Source organism: Somniosus microcephalus, unplaced genomic scaffold, assembly GCF_052327205.1.
Source record: "Somniosus microcephalus isolate GS21.2 unplaced genomic scaffold, FLI_Smic_1.0 scaffold539, whole genome shotgun sequence".
Classification (NCBI taxonomy): domain Eukaryota; kingdom Metazoa; phylum Chordata; class Chondrichthyes; order Squaliformes; family Somniosidae; genus Somniosus; species Somniosus microcephalus.
Genome location: NW_028225726.1, coordinates 142976 through 169572, shown reverse-complemented (window position 1 = coordinate 169572; position 26597 = coordinate 142976). Strand labels below are relative to the sequence as shown.

Here is a 26597-nt window from a genome sequence, read left to right as displayed (position 1 = left end):
CTTTTCTGTACATGCAAACAGATAAGGTAGTTCATGTTATGTCCTCAGATGGTGCTGTGAAGCTGTTTTGAGTTTTTGGTATGTTGAGCTAATGTAAAACCAAGAGTGAAGGTCATGGAAGAGGTGATGTAATGGCCTGTTAACAGAGCTTAAAAGCAAGACTATTGTAAGAAAGTTAGAAGATGAAACAGAAGGAAGAGATGTACAAAGTTGAGCTCAATAACTGTAACATGTAAAGCATTGCTGTGCATTGACTGTGAGTGTGTTCATCTAGCCCTTGATAAACATGCAAGTGTTTGACTCCACATCAAGAACCCTAATTTCTGGTACAAAGACAAGGCCATCTATATTGGTACAAAACACATTCTAAACCAATCTAATTGTCATTTTTGCCCAAACCACTTTAATGTTTTTTCTTTTGGGGGGTGGTGGGGTGGGGGATGGTATCTATTGTCAGGTACTTTTGCTGAAAAATAACTGAAAGAGCCGGGCCTTCTCACGTCGTCAGCACATGTTGGGTGAGCTTTTTTTAACTGCAAAGCCAAGATGACGGCAAGCTTGGGTTTTACAATCCTGTAGATTGTAGGAGGGATCAAAGGCCGAGGGAGAGGAGGGGAACCACAGGGCTTGGGATAAGAACATAAGAAATAAGAGCAGGAGTAGGCCATATGCCTACTCGAGTCTGCTTCGCTATTCAATAAGATCATGGCTGAACTTCTACAGCAACTCCACTTTCCCGCCCATCCCCATACCCCTTGATTCCCTTAGTGCCCAAAATTCTATTGATCTCAGTCTTGAATATACTCAATGACTGAGCCTCCACAGCCCTCTGGGGTAGAGAATTACAAAGATTCACAACCCTCTGAGTGAAGAAATTTCTCCTCATCTCAGTCTTAAATGGCCGACCCCTTACCCTGAGACTATGACCCCTAGTTCTAGACTCTCCAGTCAGGGGAAGCACCCTCTCAGCATCTACCCTCTCAAGCCCTGTAAGAATTTTATATGTTTCAATGAGATCACCGCTCATTCTTCTAAGCTCCAGAGAATATAGGCCCATTCTACACAATTTCTCCTCATAGGACAGCACTCTCATCCCAGGAATCAATCTAGTGAACCTTCATTGCTAAGTTAAGTATATCCTTCCTTAGGTAAGGAGACCAAAACTGTACACAATACTCCAGATCCAGGGAAAGAATGCGTTAGAGTAGGAGACGGAGGATGTGGGTCTGGGGGAGAGTGTGTGTGATGATCCTCAGACAGATACTGGATTACCAGTCCACGCTCAGTGTGTATAACTTGAACCCTGCTCTGGAGGCCCTGGTTCAGCCTGGTAACTCTCTTCTCTCTGTCCTTGCAGATACCACCCGGCCACCAATCAGCTATGAGGAAGATGGGCGGGAATATTACTTTGTTTCCAGGGAAACGTTTGAAGCCATGGCACTGAGTCACAGGTAGGGAGACACGTCAGCAGTTGGGTTGGGCTCGAAAGTGGAGGATGGGTGGGGGAGTAGATACAATACTTGTTCAAACAAAACATCAGCAGTCCTGTTGGGTAACAAGGTACCAGTGGGATATGAGATCTCTAACACAGTGTGATAATACTGCTTCTGGAAACAATTCTCTTTCTGGACTGTCCATGGGGATGGGTCCTTGACAAGGGAGAGGAACATGACCCAGGGCTGTACTCTCATGCCATCTAGTGGCTACAGTGCAGCACTGGCAGGTGAGAGCCTCAGCTCGTCCTGCCATCTGGGTGTTTACGTGAGGCATAGAGCAGAAGAAACTGTGGGGGAGGAATTCAACTTGTGACCAAAACATGGGGTGGGGGGCAGGTGAAGTGGACAGAGTGGCCGCTCTTTGCGCCGACCTGAGGCCCGAACCAAATGCGACTTCAGGCCTCCTATAAAGTCCGCCACACAAGCTGGTAGCTGGCAGACAGGCGGCCAACTACAGCTTGCCGGTCGGGGCGGGAGGGAAATGGGCCAACTCCTACACTGTGCTGGCCGGCAGATTGCACCAGAGGGATGGGCTTCAAAACCCCCAGGGGTAACAGTTTAAAAGGAGCGGTGACAGAGTGAGGCAGCGACTATGAAATCCAGTTATCGTGGTCCATGTTGTGTAGGGATACAGATGTTCCAGTGATTCATGGGCCTGGACAGTAGCCAGCCATAGAAAGTCACACTACTCTGTATGTTAATTAATCAAAGTTACCTTTAATGATTTAAACATTGAACACAGCTTTAAAACAGTTTACACAAGCATCAAGCAAATCAATAACTGCAAACAACATTTTAAACCAAGGATCTCAGCATCAAAGCAGAAGAGTGATCAGCTGTCTTGTAGCCCTTAAAGTTTCTTTTTGTTCCTGGACGTCCTTCCTCTTGGCAAAGTTTCTTAAGGCTCTGCCGACTGCAGTAAAGAATCTGCCACGATGTCCCATTTTTATATGATTTCTGTCAGTGAATTAAAGTCAAGAGAAGTCCCATTTTGGCCACTCAGCTGGGTTCATTAATGATGGATAATTGGCTGAGCCACTCAAAATCATGAGAACCAAAAGCCTGTATTTTAGTTGTCTTTCTGAAGGATTTCTCACTGTCTCAAAATTGTTTTTTCAAGTCAGTTGTTTAGAGAACCAAAAGCCTGTTCGAAGCTTCTCGAAGTTCCTGCACATTGCTGCCTTTGCAGTTTAAACTTTAAATGTCCAAATGTAATGTCCAAATAGGCAAAGTTAACCCTTTCCTTCAGTTAACATAGGAAAGAGTGGGCAGGAGGTCCTGCTGAGAGAGTAACAGGAGTTACGAGCTAAATTAAAAAGCAGGATATCAAGGGTGGTAATCTCTAGGATTGTTACCTGAGCCATGTGCTAATTGGCATAGGGACAACAAATGAGGAAGATGGCTAAAAGAGTGGTGTGGGAAGGAGGGGTTTCATTTCATGGGACACAGGCAATAGAACTAGGACTAAAGAGTGGTGATAATGGGGGACTTCAACTATCCTTATATAGACTGGGATAGTAATAGTGTAAAGGGCAGAGAGGGGGAAGAATTTCTGAAGTGTGTTCAGGAGAACTTTCTTGATCAGTACATTTCTGGTCCAATGAGGAAGGAGGCATTGCTGGATCTGGTTCTGGGGAATGAGGTGGAGCAAGTGTCAGTAGGGGAACATTTAGGGAACAGTGATTATAGTATCAAGGTTTAGATTAGCTATGGAAAGGGATAGGGATAGGGATGTTCTTGCCATGGAGAGAGTGCAGCGAAGATTTACCAGATTAATACCTGGGATGGCAGGAATGACGTATGAGGAGAGATTGGGTCGATTAGGCTTATATTCGCTAGATTTTAGAAGAATGAGCAGGGATCTCATTGAAACTTATAAAATTCTAACAGGACTGGACAGACTAGATGCAGGAAGGATGTTCCCGATGGTGGGGGAGTCCAGAACCAGGGGTCACAGTCTAAGGATAAGGGGTAAGCCATTTAGGACTGAGATGAGGAGGAATTTCTTCAGCCAGAGAGTGGTGAACCTGTGGAATTCTCTAGCACATGAGGCAGTTGAGGCCAATTCATTAAATCTATTCAAGAAGGAGTTTGATATATTTCTTAAGGCTAAAGGGATCAAGGGATATGGGGAGAAAGCAGGGACAGAGTACTGAATTTGGATGATCAGCCATGATCTCATTAAATGGTGGAACAGGCTCGAGGGACCGAATGGCCTACTCCTGCTCCTATTTTCTATGTTTCAATCTAGATTAAAAATACTTAATTGGAGGAAGGCCAATTTTAGTGGGTTGAGAACGGATTTGGCCCGGGTAAATTGGAATCAATGATTGGCAGGCAAAACTGTAATTGAACAATGGGCTGCCTTTAAAGAGGAGCTGGTTCGGGTACAGTCAAAGTACATTCCCACGAGGGGCAAAGGTAGGGCAACCAAAGTCAGAGCTCCCTGGATGATGAAAGAGATTGAGAGTAAGATGAAGCAGAAAAAGAGCGCGTATGACAGATGTCAGGTTGAGAATACAAGTGAGAATCAGACTGAATATAGAAAGTTCAGAGGGGAAGTTAAAAAGAAAGTAAGAGGGGCAAAGAGAGAGTATGAGAATAGATTGGCAGCTAACATAAAAGGTAATTCAAAATCTTCTATAGGCATATAAATAGTAAACAGGTAGTAAGAGGAGGGGTGGGGCTGATTAGGGACCAAAAAGGTGACCTACGCATGGAGGCAGAGGGCATGGCTGAGGTACTAAATGAGTATTTTGCATCTGTCTTCACCAAGGAAGAAGATGCTGCCAAAGTCATAGTGAAAGAGGAGTTAGTAGAGATACTGGATGGGATGAAAATTGATAAAGAGGAGGTACTAGAAAGGCTGGCTGTACTTAAAGTAGATAAGTCACCAGGACCGGATGGGATGCATCCTAGGAGGCTGAGGGAAGTTAAGGTGGAAATCGCAGGGGTACTGGCCATAATCTTCCAATCCTCCTTGGATACAGGGGTGGTGCCAGAGGGCTGGAGAATTGCAAATGTTACACCATTTGTTCAAAAAAGGGTGTAAGGATAAACCCAACAACTACAGGCCAGTCAGTTTAGCCTTGGTAGTGGGGAAGCTTTTAGAAACGATAATCAGGGACAAAATTAACAGTCACTTGGACAAGTGTGGATTAATTAAGGAAAGCCAGCATGAATTTGTTAAAGGCAAATTGTGTTTAACTAACTTGATCGAGTTTTTTGATGAGGTAACAGAGGGTTGATGAGGGCAATGCGGTTGACGTGGTGTACATGGACTTCCAAAAGGCATTTGATAAAGTGCCACATAATAGGTTTGCCAGCAAAGTTGAAGCCCATGCAATAAAAGGGACTTGGCAGCATGGATACAAAATTGGCTAAGTGACGTGAAACAGAGAGTAGTGGTGAACTGTTATTTTTTGGACTGGAGGAAGGTACACAGTGGTGTTCCCTAGGGGTCAGTACTAGGACCACTGCTTTTCTTGATATATATTAATGACTTGGACTTGGGTGTGCAGGGCACAATTTCAACATTTGCAGATGACACAGAACTTGGAAGTGTAGTGAACAGTGAGGAGGATAGTGATAGACCTCAAGAGGGCGTAGACACGCTGGTGAAATGGGCGGACACGTGGCAGATGAAATTTAATGCAGAAAAGTGCGAAGTGATACATTTTGGTCGGAAGAACGAGGAGAGGCAATATAAACTAAAGGGTACAATTCTAAAGGGGGTGCATGAACAGAGACCTGGGGGTATATGTGCACGGCAGGTTGAGAAAGCGGGTAAAAAAGCATATGGGATCCTGGGCTTCATAAATAGAGATATAGGGCTGGATTTTCATTGAGGAGGCGGGTAGGAGGCGGGACTAAAACTTTTGGGGTTGTAGTCCCGCCTCCATCGAGTTGTAGCCAACCCACACGATTTTGACTTGATTGACCTTGTTGAGCCCACCCAGTGGGCTCAGCAGGCCAATTAAGGGCCACCTGGCAACAGGTGACATCACAGATTGATATTTCATCTGTCAAGACCTTTTGACAGAAGAAATATCAGCATTTCACAGCTGTTTGAAGCCGTCAAACACTGACAATCTGTACTCCAAGTTAATTCCTTCCTCTCAGTGTAGGAACTGGGGTTCCTAGCTGAAGAATTGAGATCGACTCAGAAAATCAAAAACAATAAAATTTAATGAACAAACGAAGCTGTACAGGAAACTGTAGGATACAATGCAAATAGGTCTGGTCTGCTTGAAAGCCTCTCTGGAAACTGCTAGCAGGTTCCGAGCTCAACTGCTAGCAGGTTCCGAGCTCAACTGCTAGCAGGTTCTGAGCTCTACTGCTAGAAGGTTCCGAGCTCTGACGTCATGACGTTCTTCCCGCCGTGGAGAGATCACGTGACGGACGGCATGATGTCATCTCGTGGAGTCCAGGAAAGAAGCCCTAGTACAGTTAACAGATACATTAAAGGTGCAGCCCCCAGCTGTACTACATTGCTGTAAAAGGAATTATATGCAATTGTCCGTAATCCTCTGGTGGTTCCGCCACATGCCCCAGAATTGCTTTTAACGGAGAAGGTAAGGCGAGAAGGGGGTCTGACGAGTCTGTCCGACCGACTGTGATACCCTGGCAGCTGGAACGGAGCGCTAGAAGATGAACTGGCCATTGGCTGTGGTTGGGATGACGCCGCAGGTGGAGGAGAGGAGGAGGCCGGCTGTGGTCGACCCGGTGAGGCGGGCACTGGCGAATCGGCGGATGACTGTGGCTGTACTGGACCGGCAGTCGACGGTGGACGACCACGACGAGGCGGCTGAGCGGTGACTACTGGTTCGCTCAGATCCAGATGCGCCGGTTTCAACCTGTCGATGGAGATGTGGTCAGGCTTACCGCCGACATCGACTGTGAAGGACTTGTCACCTGACGAGATGACGCGGAACAGACCTGTGTAAGGCGGTTTGAGTGGGTTTTTGCGAGCATCCTGCTGAATGAACACGTATTCTGCGCTCTTAAGATCCACCGGGACATGGGAGTGCTACAGGTCATGATGTGACGTAGGCACTGGGATGAAATTCCTAGCCGCTTCCTGGTGGCTGACGAGCTGCTGAGCTGGGGACCAGGGTTCCGTGTGAGGAGGAAGAAAATTGCCAGGCACTCTGAGTGGTTGGCCGTAAACCAGCTGTGCTGAAGAAGAATGCAGGTCGTCCTTGGGCGCCGTGCGAAGACCCAGCAGCACCCAAGGGAGCCTGTCCACCCAACTAGGCCCACGGAGACTAGCACGCAGTGCGGCTTTAAGAGACCTGTGGAATCTTTCACACAGACCGTTCGCCTGTGGATGGTAGGCGGTGGTACGATGAAGCTTGGTGCCCAAACCTTGAGCTACGGTGTTCCAAAGCTCAGAGGTAAATTGAGGCCCCCGGTCAGAGGAGAGGTCAGCCGGTACCCCGAACCGAGCTACCCACGACGAGATGAAGGCTCTGGAGACGTCTGCCGCTGTGGTGGCAACCAAAGGAATTGCCTCTGGCCACCTGGTGGAGCGGTCTACCACAGTGAGGAGGTGAGTGTACCCGCGAGAGGAAGGGAGAGGACCAACCAGGTCCACGTGCACATGGTCGAATCGATGTTCCGGAACCGGAAAAGTGGCGACTGGGGCCTTAACATGGCGTTGTATCTTGGACTTCTGGCAACTCACGCAGGTATTGGTCCAGTCACGGACGTCGAGATGCATGCCCTTCCAGACGAATTTCTTTGCCATGAGTCATTGTGACGCTCTCATGCCAGGGTGTGACAACCCGTGGATAGTGTCGAAAATTCTCCTGCACCATTCGACTGGAACGATTGGACGTGGGACGCCCATCGAGATGTCACACAGGAGTGTGGTCCCTGCGGCCTGGAAACTGACATCAGCCACTTGTAAGCAGGAAGGTGCGGTCCGGTATGCCTGCACTTCAGGGTCTGCCTTCTGTTCTTTTGCCAAACCAACATAGTCGACTCCCAGGTGTACTGCGTCGAGCTGGGCACTGGAGAGACAATCCGCCACCAGGTTGTCTTTGCCCAAGACATGTTGTATGTCGGTTGTAAATTCAGATATGTACGTAAGATGACGTTGTTGCCATGCCGACCATGGTTCTGCTGTCTTGGCCATCGCAAAAGTAAGTGGCTTGTGGTCTACAAAAGCCGTGAATGGGCGTCCTTCCAGTAGGAAGCGAAAATGGCAGATGGCCAGAAACAATGCCAACAACTCCCTATCAAAAGTACTATACTTGCGTTCGTTCATCCGCAATTGGCGGCTGAAGAAAGCCAGTGGTTGCCATGTGCCGTCGACCCACTGCTCCTGTACTGCCCCAATGGCATAATCAGATGCGTCAGTGGTAAGGGCAATGGTTGCGCCCAGAAGGGGATGTGCCAACATGGTCGCAGCAGCCAAAGCGTTCTTAGTGTCGAGGAAAGCCTGGTCCATCTAGGGTGTCCAATCAATCGGGTCTTTGCCCGATTTACCTCTGAGGGTCTCGTACAAAGGTTGCATCAACAATGCCGCCTTGGGGACGAACCGATGATAAAAATTGACCATTCCCAGAAATTCCTGGAGGGCCCTGACGGTCTGAGGAAGAGGGAACGAGGTGACTGCTTCCACCTTCGTGGCCAGCAGGACGGCGCCTTCTGAGGTGATTCTGTGTCCCAGGAAATCAATGCTGTGCAACCCAAACTGGCATTGGCCGGGTTGATAATAAGGCCATGTTGGCTGAGATGAGAAAAAAGGGTACGCAAGTGCATAATGTGTTCTTTGGTGCTGTTACTGGCAATAAGGATGTCGTCTAGGTAGACGAAGATGAATGGCAGATCGCGCAACACGGAATCCATGAGACGTTGGAAGGCTTGTGCTGCATTCTTCAACCCAAACGGCATATGAAGGAACTCAAAGAGCCCTGATGGGCCTTCAATAACCACAAAACTAGAAGTTATAGACTTAAAGAAGTTGGCTTTTAATCACTAAGATCAGAGCTAACATCTCAACACACCGACTGGTTCACAGGAATGAGTCATACAGATCCTGGGATCTTTATGTAAGAGAAGTCGGGGCGGAGCCAAGAGCCAAGACCTGGAACCTCCCAGGTTAGTCGGGAAAGAGGAAGTGAAACTATACACAGTGGGGGAGGGTAATATACATGAGTGCAAAACGAATACAGGACCAAGACAAATAGATTTCATTACATTCACCCCTTCTATAGATTTAGTCCATCGGGGTGATGTTTCTTAAAAGTTGGTAAAAGTGAGTCTGTCAGGAGGTTTTGCAGTTCTCAGTGATCAGCGCAAAGCCGGTTGGGGTGCCTCTAGGGGAGTGGATTCTGGTCCCTCCGCTGTCCGGGCCTCCGCAGTGTCTTCCAGGTTATCTGCAGTGTCCTCCAGGTTAAAGTTGGGTATTGATACCTCTGGGCGTCCTGTCTCTTTGTAGTGTAGGTCTTCATCGGGTAGTCTTCCATCGTTCTCTCCGCTCACCGAGAGAGCGAGGTCTTTTATGGAAACAGTGTCCTCTCGCCCGTCAGAGTATTCGATATAGGCGTACTGAGGGTTTGCATGGAGGAGCTGTACCTTTTCCACAAGGGGGTCCGTTTTATGGCTTCTCACGTGCTTCCGCAATAGTACTGTCCCCGGAGACGTCAGCCACGCGGGTAGAGATATGCCCGAGGTGGATTTCCGGGGGAAAACGAACATCTTTTCGTGAGGGGTAGCGTTAGTGGCAGTACATAACAGAGACCTTATGGAGTGGAGCACGTCTGGGAGGACTTCCTGCCAGCGGGAGGTCGGAAGGCCTTTTGACTTTAAGGCTAATGTTACAGCCTTCCAAACAGTAGCATTCTCCCTTTCCACTTGCCCATTACCTCGGGGGTTGTAGCTAGTGGTTCTGCTAGTGGCTATCCCCTTCGCGAGCAAGAACTGGCGCAGCTCGTCACTCATGAATGACGTCCCCCTATCGCTGTGTATGTAGTTCGGCATGCCAAACATGCAGAATAGATTACAGAGACACTTGATGACCGTGGCACTGGTCATGTCTGGGCAGGGAATGGCGAAGGGGAAGCGGGAATATTCATCAATGATATTGAGGAAGTATACGTTACGGTCGGCAGAGGGAAGGGGTCCCTTGAAGTCCAGACTTAGGCGCTCGAATGGCCGTGTGGCTTTGATAAGGTGTGCACGGTCAGGCCTGTAGAAACGAGGCTTGCATTCCGCACAGATGCGGCAGGCTCTGGTCATTGCCCTGACCTCCTCGATGGAGTGGGGCAGATTGCGGGACTTTATAAAATGGTATAGTTGGGTGACCCCTGGATGACAGCGGTCGTTGTGGAGACCCTGTAATTTGTCCGTATGAATGCTGGCACACATTCCCCACGATAGGGCGTCTGGGGGTTCATTAAGGGCTCCCGGCCTGTACATAATATCATAGTCGAACGTGGATAGTTCGATCCTCCACCTGAGTATTTTGTCATTCTTGATTTTCCCCCTTTGTTTGTTATTAAACATGAAAGCCACCGACCGCTGGTCGGTGAGCAGGGTGAAACGTTTGCCAGCTAGGTAGTGTCTCCAGTGCCACACTGCCTCCACTATAGCCTGTGCCTCCTTCTCGACAGAAGAGTGCCTGATTTCAGGTCCCTGAAGGGTTCGGGAGAAGAAGGCCACAGGTCTCCCAGCCTGATTGAGGGTCGCAGCTAAGGCAAAGTCTGACGCATCGCTTTCGACTTGAAAGGGAATGCATTCGTCCACTGCACACACTGCAGCCCTTTCAATGTCCTGTTTAATACTGGTGAAAGCCTCCCGAGCTTCAGCTGATAGTGGGAAGGACGTCGATTTAATGAGGGGTCGGGCCTTATCAGAGTAATTGGGCACCCATTGGGCATAATACGAAAAAAATCCCAGGCACCTTTTTAAAGCTTTGGGATTGTGTGGCAGGGGCAGTTCCTTTAGGGGGCGTAATCGGTCAGGGTCCGGTCCAATTACCCCATCTTCCACCACACAGCCGAGGATACAGAGACGGGTTGTGTTGAAGACACATTTGTCTTCGTTGTAGGTTAGATTCAGCTTTAGGGCAGTTTTTAAAAATCTCGCAAGATTTAGATCGTGGTCTTGCTGGTTGTGCCCGCAAATAGTGACATTGTCCAGATAGGGGTAGGTAGCTTGTAGTTTATTCTCGTCAACCATGCGGTCCATCTCACGTTGGAAGACCGAGACCCCATTTGTTACCCTGAAGGACACTCTGAGAAAATGGTAGAGGCGCCCGTTCGCCTCGAAGGCGGTGTATGGGCGGTCCTCCGTTCTAATGGGGAGCTGGTGATACGCGGATTTGAGGTCGATAGTCGAGAAGACTCGGTATTGCGCAATCTGGTTGACCATTTCTGATATGCGGGGTAAAGGGTAGGCGTCCAGCTGGGTATAAATATTAACAGTCTGGCTGTAGTCAATTACCATCCGTTTCTTTTCGCTATTTTTAACTATGACTACTTGGGCACGCCACGGGCTGGTACTGCATTCAATAATGCCTTCCCGCAGGAGTCTGTCCACTTCCGCCTTGATAAAGTGTCTGTCTTCCAGACTGTACCGTCTACTTTTGGTCGCTATGGGCCTACAGTTCGGAGCGAGATTAGCGAATAAAGAGGGCGGGCTGATTTTTAAGGTTGATAGGCCACAGACTGTGAGTGGCGGCTGGGACCCGCCATATGCTAGCGTGACACTTTCGTGGTGGCACTGGAAGTCCAAGCCCAAGATTACATTAACACAGAGTTCTGGCATCACGAGGAGTTTAGAATCCTTGTAGTCCGTGCCTTTTACAGTCAGTGTTACCACACAGTAGCCCAAAATGTCCGAAGTGTGGGGCTTAGTAGCCATAGCAATTCTGCTCCGTGTAGGGGTTACCGTTAATGAGTGCCGCCGTACCAGGCTAGGGTGGATAAAACTCTCGGTACTCCCACAGTCAATTAAACATTTCGTTAAATTCCCGTTTACCTGTATGTCCATCATGGATTTTGTCAACGGGTGTGGCCTGGATTGATCCACCGTGATCAAAGCCACTGTTGGGCCCTGGGCGGCCGTTGAGTCGGGAAAAGATGGCGGATCCCAAGATGGCGGCCCGCACGGCACGCACGAGGCGGTGACGGAGTTGGAAATCGGATTCCCCCTGCAGACTTTGCTAAAATGCCCCTTTTTCTTACATTTGAAGCATGTAGCGTCCTTCGCTGGGCATCGTTGTCTGGGGTGCTTGGCCTGGCTGCAGAAGTAGCATTTCGGGCCTCGAGACATTGCCGCTGTAGTAGGACTCCTGGGTGAACTTCTGTGTGGGGACTCCGGCGGCGTAGAGCTGGTCTGAGACCTGGATGGGGAAGATGGCTGATTCCAAGATGGCGGCCCCCTCGGCACGCACGAGGCGGTGAGGGCCGCATGGCCGGAAGAATAAGAGTCAGAGTTTTTCTGGGCCACGTCCAGCGATCGCGCAGTGGCCGCTGCCTTTTTTAAGTCCAGGACCTCCTTCTCCAGCAGTCTCTGCCGGATATAATTCGATTTGAGGCCCGTGATGAAGGAATCGCGGACCAATTCGTCAGAGTACGCGTTGGCCGTCACGGCCTTGCAGTTACAGTCCCGGACCAGGTCCTTTAGGCCCTGTAAGAAATCGTCCATTGATTCCTCTGGTCGCTGCCTGCGTGTAGCCAGCAGATGTCTGGCGTACACTTCGTTTACCGGCCTCTGGTATTGGGCCTTCAGGATAGTGATGGCCTCCGTGTAAGTGGTGGCGTCCCGGATGAACGAATAAATCCGATGACTTACGCGAGTAGTCAGTAGACTCAGTTTATCTACCTCGCTAGCGGATGAGGCCCCCGCAAGGAGTTCGAAGCATTTGAGCCAGTGTCCAAATTGATTTGATGCTTCAGCAGAATGTGGATCCAAGTCCAGACGCTCTGGTTTTAGGAGTCGATCCATCCTAGTATTCTTTAGTGATTAAAATTGATGGGCCTTCAATAACCACAAAACTAGAAGTTATAGACTTAAACAAGTTGGCTTTTAATCACTAAGATCAGAGCTAACATCTTAACACGCCGACTGGTTCACAGGAATGAGTCATACAGATCCTGGGATCTTTATGTAAGAGAAGTCAGGGGCGGAGCCAAGAGCCATGACCTGGAACCTCCCAGGTTAGTCGGGAAAGAGGAAGTGAAACTATACATAGTGGGGGAGGGTACTATACATGAGTGCAAAACGAATACAGGACCAAGACAAACAGATTTCATTACAAGCCCGAAAGGTGTGATGACGGCAGTTTTGGGGACGTCCTGAGGATGCACGGGCACTTGATGATAGCCTCGGACGAGGTCTACTTTGGAAAAGATGGAATTCCCTGCCAGATGGGCTGAAAAATCCTGAATGTGAGGAATTGGGTACCGATCCGGTGTGGTAGCCTCATTCAGGTGTCTGTAGTCGCCGCATGGTCGCCATCCGCTGCCCGGCTTAGCAACAATGTGTAATGGCGAGGACCAAGGACTATTCGAACATCGAATAATACCCAGGCGTTGCATTGTATGGAACTCCGCCTTGGTGGCCGCGAGTTTACCGGGTTCCAGCCTTCGAGCTCTCGCATAAACGGGGGATCCTGTCGTGGTAATGTGCTGCGCCACACCGTGCCTCGCGACTGAAGAAGAAAATGTGGGCCTGGTGAGCTCAGGGAACTCACTGAGAAGACGAGAGAACTCATTTGGAGATGGGACTGCACAGGCAAGTGACCAAGACATCGCAGTGCTTCGGTGGCAGGGGACCGAGTGAAAAGTGGAGGCACTGATTAGCCGGCAGTGTCGGACGTCGATGAGAAACCTGTTTGCGCAGAAGAAATCTGCCCCCAGGATGGCCTGTGAGACTTTCGCCGTGACGAACTCCCAAACAAAACGTTGGCCGCCAAAACTCAACTGGACCCTACGCTTTCTGAACGTACGAATGGCCGCACCATTGGCTGCCTCGAGGGGGGGACCTTGACCGCCGGATTGAAGATCTAGCTTCGACGCTGGTAGGATACTGCACTGGGAGCCAGTATCACAAGAGAAAACGTCGCCCTGACAGGGAGTCTGTAATGTATAGGAGTTTCCCTGTGGACCCAACGGCCATCGCAACTCCTGCGCGTCCCTTAGGCCTTATTGATCTTCTCAGAAACCGCTGGTTTGAGGTAGGTTTTTTTTTTGGTGAGAAACTGCAGGGCGGACAGCAATTTCTGGCCTTCGCGCCGAAACGAGCGTGGTATGCACACCAGCCTGCAGGAGGAGGAGTCGGATTCACTCTTGTGGGGGATGGGCGCCTCGTGGCTGCACAAGATTGTTGAGAGACGGTGAATATTTTATCCGCTTCCGCGGCGAGTTCAGCACAATCCGTGATCGTGGAATTGGCCAAGGCCGTCTGTACTGGCTCTGGTAGTTGACAGAGAAACAGCTCGCGGAACAGAAAACATTGCGATTCCGAGCCCAAAAGCGTGAGCATTTGGCTCATGAGCTCCGAGGGTTTTGAGTCCCCGAAACCGGGCATGGAGATAAGTCTGCGAGCGCGCTCCGACTTGGACAGACCGAAAATCTGCAGTAAACGTGCTTTTAAAGCTTCGTACTTGCCATCATTCGGTGGACTCTCGAGGAGGCTGACGACCCGCGAGGCCGTGGCGCTGTCAAGGGTGGAGACCACGTAATAATAATGGGTCGAATCCGCTGCTACTCCCCGGATTGCAAATTGGGCTTCCGCCTGGAAAAACCACGTGGCCGGTTGTTGCTCCCAAAATTGTGGCAGTTTGAGGGCGACGGCGTTCGTGTCCATGATGTAACTTCAATGAAAATTGTTCGAAGAAATCGGGGTCACCAATGTAGGAACTGGGGTTCCTAGCCGAAGAATTGAGATCGACTCAGAAAATCAAAAACAATAAAATTGAATGAACAAACGAAGCTGTACAGGAAACTGTAGGATATAATGCAAATAGGTCTGGTCTGCTTGAAAGCCTCTCTGGAAACTGCTAGAAGGTTCCGAGCTCAACTGCTAGCAGGTTCCGAGCTCTGCTGCTAGAAGGTTCCGAGCTCTGACATCATGATGTCATCACGTTCTTCCCGCCATTGAGAGATCACGTGACGGACGGTATGACGTCATCACGCGGAGTACAGGAAAGAAGCCCTAGTACAGTTAACAGATACATTAAAGGTGCAGCTCCCAGCTGTACTACATTGCTGTAAAAGGAATTACATACAATTGTCCGTAATCCTCTGGTGGTTCCGCCACATCAGGATGATTTAGAGATCTCTGGAACAGAAAGCTGAATGCTGCAATTTTTGACAGATCGCGGCCATTCTGCTTTCTATGCCGGTGAGATGAGGGACTCCCGAGACCTGAAGGAAGGCTGTAAAGTTAAGTAAAACTTTTTTAAACACTTTAAACACACCAAACACACTTACCTCTGCACTCATGCACCCATCACACACCTGAACACCGGACATCTCGACCCCTCCAAGCCCCTCAGCCCAACGGCCCGCCTCGCTAACTTGGCGTGGTTTGGAGCCGTCGGGAATCCCACACTTCAAGAATGAAAATAGGGATTAGGCTAAAAACTGCCTGTTAACTACCTGTTAACAGGCAGTTAATTGGCACTAATCCCCTTCCCACCTCGGGGAGGCGGGTCGCAGTGCGGGTTGGGTACCCGCCTCCTTTGAAACTGGCATGGAGGCAGGATGGGTTCGTGCCCCCTGATTTCGGGATTTTAACCCACCTCCACGGCCCAATGAAAATCCTGCCCATAGAGTAGAAAAACAAGGAAGTTATGATGAACCTTTATAAAACACTGGTGCAGCCTCAACTGGAGTATTGTGTCCAATTCTGGGTGCTGCACTTTAGGAAAGATGTGAAGGCCTTAGAGAGTGCAGAAAAGATTTACGAGAATGGTTCCAGGGATGACGGACTTCAGTTACGTAGATAGACTAGAGAAGCTGGGGTTGTTCTGCTTAGAGCAGAGAAGGTTGAGAGGAGATTTGATAGAGGTGTTCAAAATCATGATGGGTCTAGACAGAGTAGATAGAGAGAAACTGTTCCCATTGGCGGAAGGGTTGAGAACCAGAGGACAGGTTTAAGGTGATTGGCAAAAGAACCAAAGGCGACGTAAGAAAAAACTTTTTAACGCAGCGAGTGACTAGGATCTGGAATGTAGTGCCTGAAAGGGTGGTGGAGGCAGACTTAATCGTGGCTTTCAAAAGGGAATTGGATAAGTACCTGCAGGAAAAAAATTTGCAAGGCTATGGGGAAGGAGCGGGGGAGTGGGATTAGCTGAAATGCTCTTGCAGAGAGCCGGCACGGGCTCGACGGGCCAAATGGCCTCCTTCTGTGCTGTAATCATTCTATGATTCTAGGAGGAAGCTGTACCATTGAGACGGGCTGCACCTGAACCGGGCTGGGACCAAGGTCCTAGTGGAAAGGATAAATTGGGTGGTAAAAAACACTTTAAACTAATAAATAGGGGAGGGCTCAGTCAGAAACAATAGTAAAAATGATAGTTCAAAGATTAAAAAAAGAATAAGAGCAAAGTTCAGGTCACAAACAATGATAAAGATACTCCAGGTGAAGGGAATACTAAAATAACTAAAGTAGTTACATCAGGAGTGACAAATAAGAAACATATTGTGTTAAATGGTGTGAGAATGACATAATCAAGGTAAAAGGACAGGTTAGGCTCTCTTGCCCAAATAAGAGTTTTATACATCAACGCACGGAGTATAAGAAGTTAATTGAGTGAATTAGAGGCTCAAATACAGCTTAGAGGTTATGACATGGTGGCCATTACTGAGACATGGTTGCAAGCTGGTCATAATTGTGAGTTAAATATTCTAGGTTATAAAGTCTTTAGAAAGGATAGGGAAACTGGAAAAGGAGGAGGGGTAGCCTTATTGATTAAAGAGAAAGCAATCAGTGGCGTCTCTATGGTTCGACTTGAGGAATAAGAGAGGACTTAACTGTAATGTTAGTTGTCTACAGGCACCTGATAGCAGCAATGAAATGTCAAAATGTATTAATTCAGAGATTGGAGAGGCTTGCAGCAAAATCAGAGTTGTTTAAATGGGACACATTTTAATTTTTATATAGATTAGGAAGAGCAGAGTAGCTCAAGTCAGAAAGGTGGTGAATTTCTTGCATGCATTCAAGATAGTTTACTGGAGCAATATGTTCGAGAGCCAACAAGAGGGCAGGCCATATTAGATTTATTAATGAGTAATCAGCCAGACTTAGTTAATAATCTAACAGTAAGGGAACATTTATCTAACAGTGATCTTAATATGATTGAATTCAATGTTAGATTTGAAAAGAAGAAACTTAGCACAGTTACTAAGATTCTAGATTTTGGTAAGGCTAACTTTAACGGGATGAGACAGAGACTGACGACAGCAAACTGGTCAAAACTGTTATCGGGTAAAACTACAGATGAACACTGGGAGGTGTTCAAAGAAGTATTTAGCTTAATACAGGACCAGTATATACCCCTAACGGTCAAGAGCTCCACTTATCAAATAAAACAGTGTTAATGTACCAGAGGGAGGGGCTTCAATGGGAGAGTTAATGTACCAGAGGAAGGGGCTTCGATGGGAGAGTTAATGTACTAGAGGAATGAGCTTCGATGGGAGATTTAGGGTACTAAAGGGTGAACACGGGAGCTGGTTAAAGGAGCACTGTGCTGTGTACCCAAGACCTCATATGAAAAAGAGTCTCTGGTCTCCTTCATTCTGACAGGCAAACATTGATTATGAAAGATTGATGAAAGCTGAAACCGATATCGTTCTGTTTGTGAAGGGTCTCCTTCTCACCACAGGTTCCTGGAGTACGGGGAGTACAAAGGCCATCTGTACGGCACCAGCAGGGAGGCTGTGCGCTTGATTCTGGATTCAGGGTTAATTTGCGTGATTGACCTGGAACCACGAGTAAGTGTTCAGGTACCAACGGAAGGGTGGAGAATTGCTGGACTATTCTGCAATGGTCAACTTGGTCAACTGGCCCTGTTCTGGTCAAACCTTGACATAAAAGCCCACAGCCCACTTTGTTGCAGCTCATTAGTATTTAATAACACAGATTAATTGTAAATACTTTGAAATATGTGATAGCAGCCAAATACACATTCCACAACACCCAACCTTAACTGTTATGATGGGTGGCTTTATTTTTATCACCAGGTCCCACTTCAACCTATCCCCTTACTCTTCTGTTGCCATCTATATTAGAAACTTTACCTTTACATAGAGGTTACTGTACAGAAACAGGCCATTCGGCCCAACAGGTCCATGCTGGTGTTTATGCTCCACATGAGCCTTCTCCCACCCCTCTTCATCTAACCCCATCAACATCACTCAAAGAGTTGCTGGGATCTGGAACGCTCTACTTGAAAAGGTGGTGGAAGCTTTTTTAAAATTCATTCACGGGATGTGGGCATCGCTGGCATTTATTGCCCTTGAGAAGGTGGTGGTGAGCCGCCTGCTTGTACCGCTGCAGACTGTGTGGATTATAGCTTTTTGTAGTGGTTTTTGATACAATTGAGTGGCTTACTAGGCCTTTTCAGAGGGCAGGTAAGAGTCAACCACATTGGTGTGGGTCTGGAGTCAGAACGGCTGTTTTTTGTAAACATCAATACAAAGTACTCATTGAGTATGCTAGCCTTGCCCTGCGCCTCTAAGCATATATCACCTTCTTTGTCTCTAATAGGCCCCACTCCGCCTCTTACTACCCGCTTACTGTTTACATGCCGGTAGAAGATTTTTGGGTTCACTTTTATGTTAACCGCCATTCTACTCTCATATTCTCTCTTTGCCAATCTTATTTTCATCTTCACTTCCCCTCTCAACTTATTGTATTTGGTCTGGTTCTCCCTTGAAGAATTCACCTGACATTCATCATACACCCTCTTTTTTTGTTTCAACATCTTCTATCTCCCTCATCATCCAAGGAGCCCTTGCTTTGGTTCCCTTACCCTTCCCTCTTGTTGGAATTTACCTAGCCTGTACTTGGAACATCTCCTCCTTAAAGATCACCCATTGTTCCGTTACAGTTTTTCCTGTCAGTCTTTGGTTCCATTTTACTCTGGCTAGATCCTTTCGCATCCCATTGAAATTAGCCCTATTCCAGTTTAGAAGTTCCACTCTAGATTGTTCCTTGCTCCTCTCCATTGCTAATCTAAATCTTATGATACGATGATCACTCGTACCCAAGTGTTCTCCCACAGACACTTGGTCGACCTGGCCCACCTCATTCTCCAGCACCAGATCCAGCAATGCCTCCTTCCTAGTTGGGCCAAGAACATACTGGTCAAGGATATTCTCCTGAACACATTTCAGAAATTCCTCCCCCTCCTTTCCCTTTACCCTAGCATTATCCCAATCGATATTTGGGTAATTAAAGTCCCACAATATCACCACTCTATAGCTCTTGCATATCTCTGCGATTTCCCTGCAGATTTGCTCCTCTACCTTCCTCTCACTATTTGGAGGCCTGTAGAATACCCCAATAGTGTGATCATACCCTTTTTGCTCCTCAACTCTAACCAAATGGATTCTGTCCTTGTCCCCTCAAGAACATCCTCCCTTTCCAACACTACAATGTCTTCCTTAATCAGCACTGCCACCCCACCTCCCTTTTTTCCTTCCCTACCTTTTCTGAACACCTTGTATCCTTGAGTGTTAAGTGCCCAGTCCTCACCGTTTTTAAGCCACGTTTCCATTATTGCCACATGGCTAATTGTGCTTGTAGCTCACCAACCTTATTCACCACACTTTGTGCGTTTACGTACATGCATTCTAAACCCATTTTGAATTTTTCGTAGTCTTTCTTAGTCTGCTCCTATCTAATATGATACTACTTCCGCCTCTAGTACTACTTCCTTCTCTAGTACTATCCAACACACTCACTTTTTTATGCACCTTATTCCTCTTTGCTACTCCTATATGGTGCCCATCTCCCTGCCAAGCTAGTTTAAACCCACCCAACAGCACTAGCAAACCTACCTGTGAGAATATTGGTCCCGGCTCTGTTGAGGTGTAACCCATCCGGCTTGTACAGGTCCCACCTTCCCCAGAAATGGTTCCAATGCCTCAGGAATATAAAGCCCTCCCTCCTGCACCATCTCTCCAGCCACGCATTCATCTGTTCTATCCTCCTATTCCTGTACTCACTAGCACGTGGCACCGGGAGTAATCCGGAGATTACTACCTTTGAGGTCCTGCTTTTTAATCTCTCTCCTAGCTCCCTAAACTCTGCCTGCAGGACCTCATCCCTCTTTCTGCCTATGTCGTTGGTATCGATATGGACAATGACCTCTGGCTACTCCCCCTCCCCCCTTAGAGTGTCCTGCAGCCGCTCAGTGATATCCTTGACCCTGGAACCAGGGAGGCAATATACCATCCTGGAGTCACGTCTGCATCCACAGAAACGCCTATCTGTTCCCCAAACCAATGAATCCCCTACCACTATTGCTCTTCCACTCTTCTTCCTCCCCCCCGTGCAGCTGAGCCTCCCATGGTGCCGTGCCCTTGGCTGCTCTCCCCAGAGGAGCCATCACCCCCACAAGTTTCCAGAACTGTGAACTGGTTAGTCAGCGAGATGCACTCCGGGGATTCCTGCCCTACCTGCCTGGTCCTCCTTCTCTGTCTGGCGGTCACCCATTCCCTCTCTGCCTGCACATTCTGAGGCTGCGAGGTGACCACTTCTAGAAACGTGCTTTCCAAGTATTTCACAGCCTCGCGGATGCACTGTAGTGACTCCAGATGTCGCTCAAGTTGCTGCAGTTGGCGACACTTCCTGCACACGTGGTCGTCCAGACCGCAAAAAGCGTCCAGGATATCCCACTTGGCACAGGATGTGCAAATCACTGGACTGAGCTGCCCTGCCATGCCTCTATTTACCAGACTATGGAGGTAATTTAGCAGAAATAAACTTAAAACTTAACAAGAAACACTCAACAGCTACCCACCAATCAGCACTTCCCTCTATTAGATAGGCTATGAACTACTTATAAGAACATAAGAAATAGGAGCAGGAGTAGGCCAATCGGCCCCTCGAGCCTGCTCTGCCATTCAATAAGATCATGGCTGATCTGATCCTAACTGCCAATCCACTATCACAGAACCATCTCCTGAATCTAACAGAATTAGACACACGAAATAGGAGCAGGATCAGACTACACGGCCCCTGGGCCCGCTCCGCTACCCACAGGGCCATGACCGATCCGAACCTCGACTCATGTCCAAATTCATGCCCGCTCCCCGTAACCCTTAATTCCCTTTACATCTAGGAAACTGTCTATTTCTGTTTTAAATTTATGTAATGATGTAGCTTCTACAGCTTTTGGGGCAGCATATTCCATGGACCTACCACCCTCTGAGTGAAGTAGTTCCTCCTCATCTCAGTTTTGAAAGAGCAGCCCCTTATTCTAAGACTATGCCCCCTAGTTCTAGTTTCACCCATCATCGGGAACATCCTCCCCGCATCCACCCGATCCAACCCCTTCACAATCTTATATGTTTCAATAAGATCGCCTCTCATTCTTCTGAACTCCAATGAGTAGAGTCCCAATCTACTCAACCTCTCCTCATATGTCCATCCCCTCATCCCCGGGATTAACCGAGTGAACCTTCTTTGTACTGACTCGAGAGCAAGTATGTCCTTTCTTAAGTATGGACACCAAAACTGTACGCAGTATTCCAGGTGCGGTCTCACCAATACCTTGTACAACTGAAGCAATACCTCCCTATTTTTATATTCTATCCCCCTAGCAATGAAAGCCAACATTCCATTGGCCTTCTTAATCACTTGCTGCACCTGCATACTAACCTTTTGAGTTTCGTGCACCAGGACCCCCAGATTCCTTTGTACTTCAGTACTTTCCAGTTTCTTGCCATTAAGATAATAACTTGCTCTACGATTTTTCCTGCCAAAGTGCATAACCTCACACTTTCCAGTATTGTATTCCATCTGCCAAATCTCTGCCCACTTACTTAGCCTGTCTATGTCCCCTTGCAGGTTTTTTATGTCCTCCTCACTCACTACTTTCCCTCCCATCTTAGTATCATCTGCAAACTTTGATATGTTACACTTGGTCCCCTCCTCCAAATTGTTAATATAGATTGTAAAGAGTTGGGGACCCAGTACTGACCCCTGCGGTACACCACTAGTTACTGATTGCCAGTCTGAGAATGAACCATTTATCCCAACTCTCTGCCTTCTGTTAGATAGCCAATCCTCTATCCATGCCAGAATATTACCCCCAATCCTGTGATTTTTTATCTTAAGCAATAATCTTTTGTGTGGCACCTTGTCAAATGCCTTCCTGTTTTTGACACCAAAGTGGATAACCTCGCATTTATCCACGTTATATTGCATCTGCCATGCTTCTGCCCAATCACCCAACCTGTCCAAATCATCCTGGAGTTTCTCGGTATCCTCCTCACAGCACACACGCCCACCCAGCTTTGTGTCGTCTGCAAACTTGGAGATATTACATCTAGCTCCCTCATCCAGATCATTAATATATATTGTGAATAGCTGGAGTCCAAGGACCGATCCCTGCGGTACCCCACTAGTCACTGCCTGCCACTCGGAGAGCCGTTTATTCTAACTCTTTGCTTTCTGTCTGCCAACCAGTTCTCTATCCAAGTCAATACCTTGCCCCCAATCCCATGTGCCTTAATTTTACACGCTAATCTCTTATGCGGGACCTTATCGAAAGCCTTTTAAAAATACAAATACACCACATCCACTGGTTCTCCCTTATCTATTTTACCAGTTACATCCTCAAAAAATTCCAGTGGATTAGTCAAGCACGATTTACCTTTTGTAAATCCATGTTGACTTTGTCCGATCCGGTCACTTTTTTCCAAGTGCTCTGCTATTACATCCTTCATAATGGACTCTAGCATTTTCCCCACTACCGATGTCAGGCTTACCGGTCTGTAATTCCCCATTTTCTCTCTACCACCCTTTTTGAACAGTGGGGTAACATTAGCTACCCGCCAATCCATGGGTACTGTTCCAGAGTCTATCGAATTCTGGAAGATGACCCGCAATGCATCTACTATTTCTAGGGCCACTTCCTTAAGTACCCTAGGATGTAGATTATCAGGCCCTGGGGATTTATTGGCCCTCAATCCCATCAATTTCCCTAACACCGTTTCCCTACAAATACTAATTTCTATCAGTTCCTCCCTGTCATTAGACCCTATGTTCCCCGACATCTTTGGCAGGTTATTTGTGTCCTTCTTTGTGAAGACAGAACCAAAGTATGTATTTAATTGGTCAGCCATTTCTTTGTTCCCCATTATAAATTCCCCTGATTCTGACTGCAAGGGACCTACGCTTGACTTCACCAATCTTTTTCTCTTCACATATCTATAAAAGCTTTTACAGTCAGTTTTACAGATAGCTCTTTCAAAAAGCCAGCACAGGCATGGTAGGCTGAATGGCCTCATTCTGTGCTGTATGATTCTATATTAGCCAAATAAGTGCCGTATAAATCTACAGAGGTTATGGTGGGGCTTTACAGTGCACAGGTCAGACCTCACATGACTGGAATGTCGGGCTGGGTGAGTGGAGTGTCGGGCCGGGCGAGTGGGAGTGGAGAATCACCAGTACAGGTTAGGTTTACTGGTACAGGATAGATTCACTTTCACTTCACTTTAGTACATCTTTGTTCACACAGAGAATTCCAGAGGCACGAACAAAGGAGCTAAAGCCCTTCATCATATTTATCAAACCTCCAAGCATCAGTCGTCTGCAGCTGACACGAGTGCACAGCCGTATCATCACCGAATATTATGTAAACAGGTCCTTCAAGGTGGGTTCTCCGTGGCAGTGGAACTACAGCAGGATTTAAATAACCTTTCCATGTTACAATCCCAATTTGTTGGCACTTCACCATTAGGAGGGATTTTGAAATCAACTCTCCGGGATGAAAGGGGTTTCTGGGCTTCTCGCTGTAGTTGCAAGCACATTGAACAAAGGTACCTCGGCGATCTTCTCACATTAATTACAGGTACCATTAAACTCTGGTACCTCAGAAACCTGTAGTTACAGTCCCCATTAAACTGGGGTACTTCAGCAATCTTCTCCCTACAGTTACAAACCCATTAAACAAACCCCCGTCCCGACCCATCTCGAACCCACCCACTTCCGGTTTTAATGGCGGCGGGACGGGGGGGTTGTACATTTAAATATTTTAATGAGGCTGTGTGCCTCACATTTTACCTCCATTTCAGGTTTATTCCTGGCTGGCCGGGTTTCCCAGGCCTCAGGAAACCCAGCAGCTGAAGGGAGGCGAGGACTGCTGGATCCAGCAGGTAAGTGTCTTTCCAGCACTACTTGTGGGCCAGGACTGCTCCCCCCCCCCCCCGGGCAAACCTGTAAACCACTCATGTGTTCAGCTGACCCGTCCCACGATCAGACCCTCCTCCATCCACACGATCGTACCCCCACAATCAGGCCACCCCACCTTCCCCCACCCTCCACAAACCACGCGATTGGCCCGCCAAACCACAATGTCCACCCGACCCTTCCGATTTTCCCTCCCCACCCCGGTCTTTCCGAACTCCACCACCCCCCTGGCCTTTCCGATCTCCACCACCCCCCTGGCCTTTCCGATCTCCACCACCCCCCTCCAGCCTCTGATCTCTCCGGCCTTTCCTATCCCTCTCTCTCTCCTCTCCGCTCCCCGGCTGCGGCCCGGTGCCGCATGTCTACATGACCGACAGCCAGGCAGCCTCTCAATCTGGCTGGCTGCGGCCGAGAAACAGAGACAAAAAATGTTAATCTGGTCCTGCCTTTAAATTTGTCAGGACCTGAACGTAATACAGCACCCCCACTCCGTAAATACCGGGGCCACTCTCGCTCCCTGTACCAGTCCCTCGCTCTCTACCTGTATAAGAGTCCCTCGTGCTCTCTCTCGCTCTCTCTCACTCCCTGTATCACTCTCCCTTTCTCCCAGTATCACTGTCTCCCTCTCTCTATCACTGTCTCTCTCTCTCTATCACTTTCTCTCTCTCTCTCTCTCTCTGTATCACTGTCCTATTTTGTGTTAACAGGAGGAAGATTTACAGGAGATGGAGGATGTATCTGAGACGATGCTGGACTACTTTGGACACCTGTTTGACTATGTGATTGTGAACGATGAGCTCTCGGACACCTGCCTGCAACTACTCTGTGCTGTAAGGGGAGCTCAGGCTGAGCCGCATTGGGTGCCAGCAGCTTGGCTCGATTCAGACACGGGTGCTTAATTCCTTCTCCATGGGGTGTCGGCGGTGGGTGAGTCGTTTGGTGGGAAATGGACTTGGTTTCTAACCTGTGCTGTACCTGCCCTGGGAGTATTTGATGGGTCAGTGTAGAACTTTACTCCGTGTATCTGTCCTGGGAGTTATTGATGCTGACACTAGTTGGCTGAAATGGAAATTTTTCAGAGCTGACTGACTTTGCCCTGATGACTGCAGAATTCACACCAAAAAAGTAATTTAAAAAACCTAGGTGCAGTTACGTAGGGAGCCATGTATTATAGTGAGAAATATCCTATGGGTGTGTTAAAGATACTGTATAAATATTGCATAGTAAATAATAAAGTCACAATTGTTGGTTTCACTCTGTTGGTTGTCTGTTTTACTTGTGATGAGCTGTGAGACTACGTTCATCGTTCTTCCCTCCTTTTCTTCACTTCCTATAACCTTTCCTGTTTCACTTTTGAATCCTTTTCCCAGTTTCCTCCTTTCCTCTCCTGAAGTCACTGGCTCTTGCCTGGGCTGACAACAGGAAAGATTGAGAGATTACAGCTGCAACAACTCTCAGGACAGAGCAGTTCACTTCATCAGTGCCCTGCCACTGGACTCAATATCCACACCCTCCATCACCGGTGCACCATGGCGGCAGTGTGTATTATCTACAGGATGCACTGCAGCAACTCGCTAAGGTTACTTCAGCAGCACCTCCCTCCCCTGTGACCTCTACCACCTAGAAGGACAATAGCAGCAATATCATGGGAACACCATCACCTCTACGTTTTCCTCTAAATCATACACCATCCTGACTTGGACATGTATCACCGTTCCTTCACCGTCGCTGGGTCAATATCCTGGAATTCCTTACCCAACACCATCAGGGGAGCACTATCACTACAAGGAGAGGGCCCATCACCCCCTTCTCAGGGAAACTGAGGATGGGCAATAAATGAGGCCTTGCCAGCACTGCCCACATCCCAAGAATAAGTCTAAATGAATACCACATTGCCTGGGATGGTGGGTAAGTACAACCCATTCTCAGTACTGATACCAGGGCTAAGTTGCCTTCAACCCTCATACGTACACCAGGGGTAAATCACAGTTAAACCACCGCAACACACCAGTATTCACGCACCAGCCAGATATATACTTCCAGGCACATAGAGTTGAGCAATACTGACACGATGTTGTGTTTCACTATGATTGATGCAGCCACAAAGACCATGGAGAATAAGTGTGTGGGTTTGTTCCTTCATCCTGTGATGGATCGACTCTCAAGTGAGGGGGGTGGGGGGCGCATTTGCACTGAGTGAGACATCAGCCAGATTCCGAGACAGCTTGATGTTTCCCCAGTTCCAGAGTGTGCATTATCTCCCATTCATTACAGTGCATTAACCCCAGAGTTTACAGTGCATTAACCCCAGAGATTACAGTACATTAACCCCAGAGATTACAGTGCATTAACCCGAGATTACAGTACATTAACCCCAGAGATTACAGTGCATTAACCCCAGAGATTACAGTACATTAACCCCAGAGATTACAGTGCATTAACCCCAGAGATTACAGTACATTAACCCCAGAGATTACAGTACATTAACCCCAGAGTTTACAGTACATTAACCCCAGAGTTTAGTGCATTAACCCCAGAGATTACAGTGCATTAACCCCAGAGATTACAGTGCATTAACCCGAGATTACAGTACATTAACCCCAGAGTTTACAGTGCATTAACCCCAGAGATTACAGTACATTAACCCCAGAGATTACATTACATTAACCCCAGAGTTTACAGTGCATTAACCCCAGAGATTACAGTGCATTAACCCCA

General features: G+C 47.9%; 1 protein-coding gene across 2 annotated transcripts; it reads left to right on the top strand.

The window, feature by feature from the left end:
- The first annotated feature begins 1135 nt into the window (after positions 1–1135).
- LOC147081525 (MAGUK p55 subfamily member 4-like) lies at positions 1136–25133 on the top strand. Of its 2 annotated transcripts, XM_085980785.1 has the most exons (5): positions 1136–1451; positions 17341–17449; positions 23209–23343; positions 23765–23845; positions 24587–25133. In XM_085980785.1, exons 1-5 carry the CDS (start codon positions 1219–1221, stop codon positions 24776–24778), a joined length of 750 nt encoding a protein of 249 aa, XP_085836911.1. In that variant the 5' UTR covers positions 1136–1218; the 3' UTR covers positions 24779–25133. The 2 variants fall into 2 exon arrangements, with proteins under 2 accessions (XP_085836911.1, XP_085836912.1); XM_085980786.1 differs by lacking the exon at positions 23765–23845 and having other exon boundaries at positions 1138–1451.
- Positions 25134–26597: the final 1464 nt, after the last annotated feature.

Excerpts from the sequence above, each read along its gene's own strand:
- LOC147081525 (XM_085980785.1), top strand. The coding sequence starts at position 1,219 with ATGTGGGTCTGGGGGAGAGTGTGTGTGATGATCCTCAGACAGATACTG. Across the intron at positions 17,450-23,208 it reads TGATTGACCTGGAACCACGA|AGAATTCCAGAGGCACGAAC; the intron begins GTAAGTGTTCAG and ends TTGTTCACACAG. Across the intron at positions 23,846-24,586 it reads AGGACTGCTGGATCCAGCAG|GAGGAAGATTTACAGGAGAT; the intron begins GTAAGTGTCTTT and ends TTGTGTTAACAG.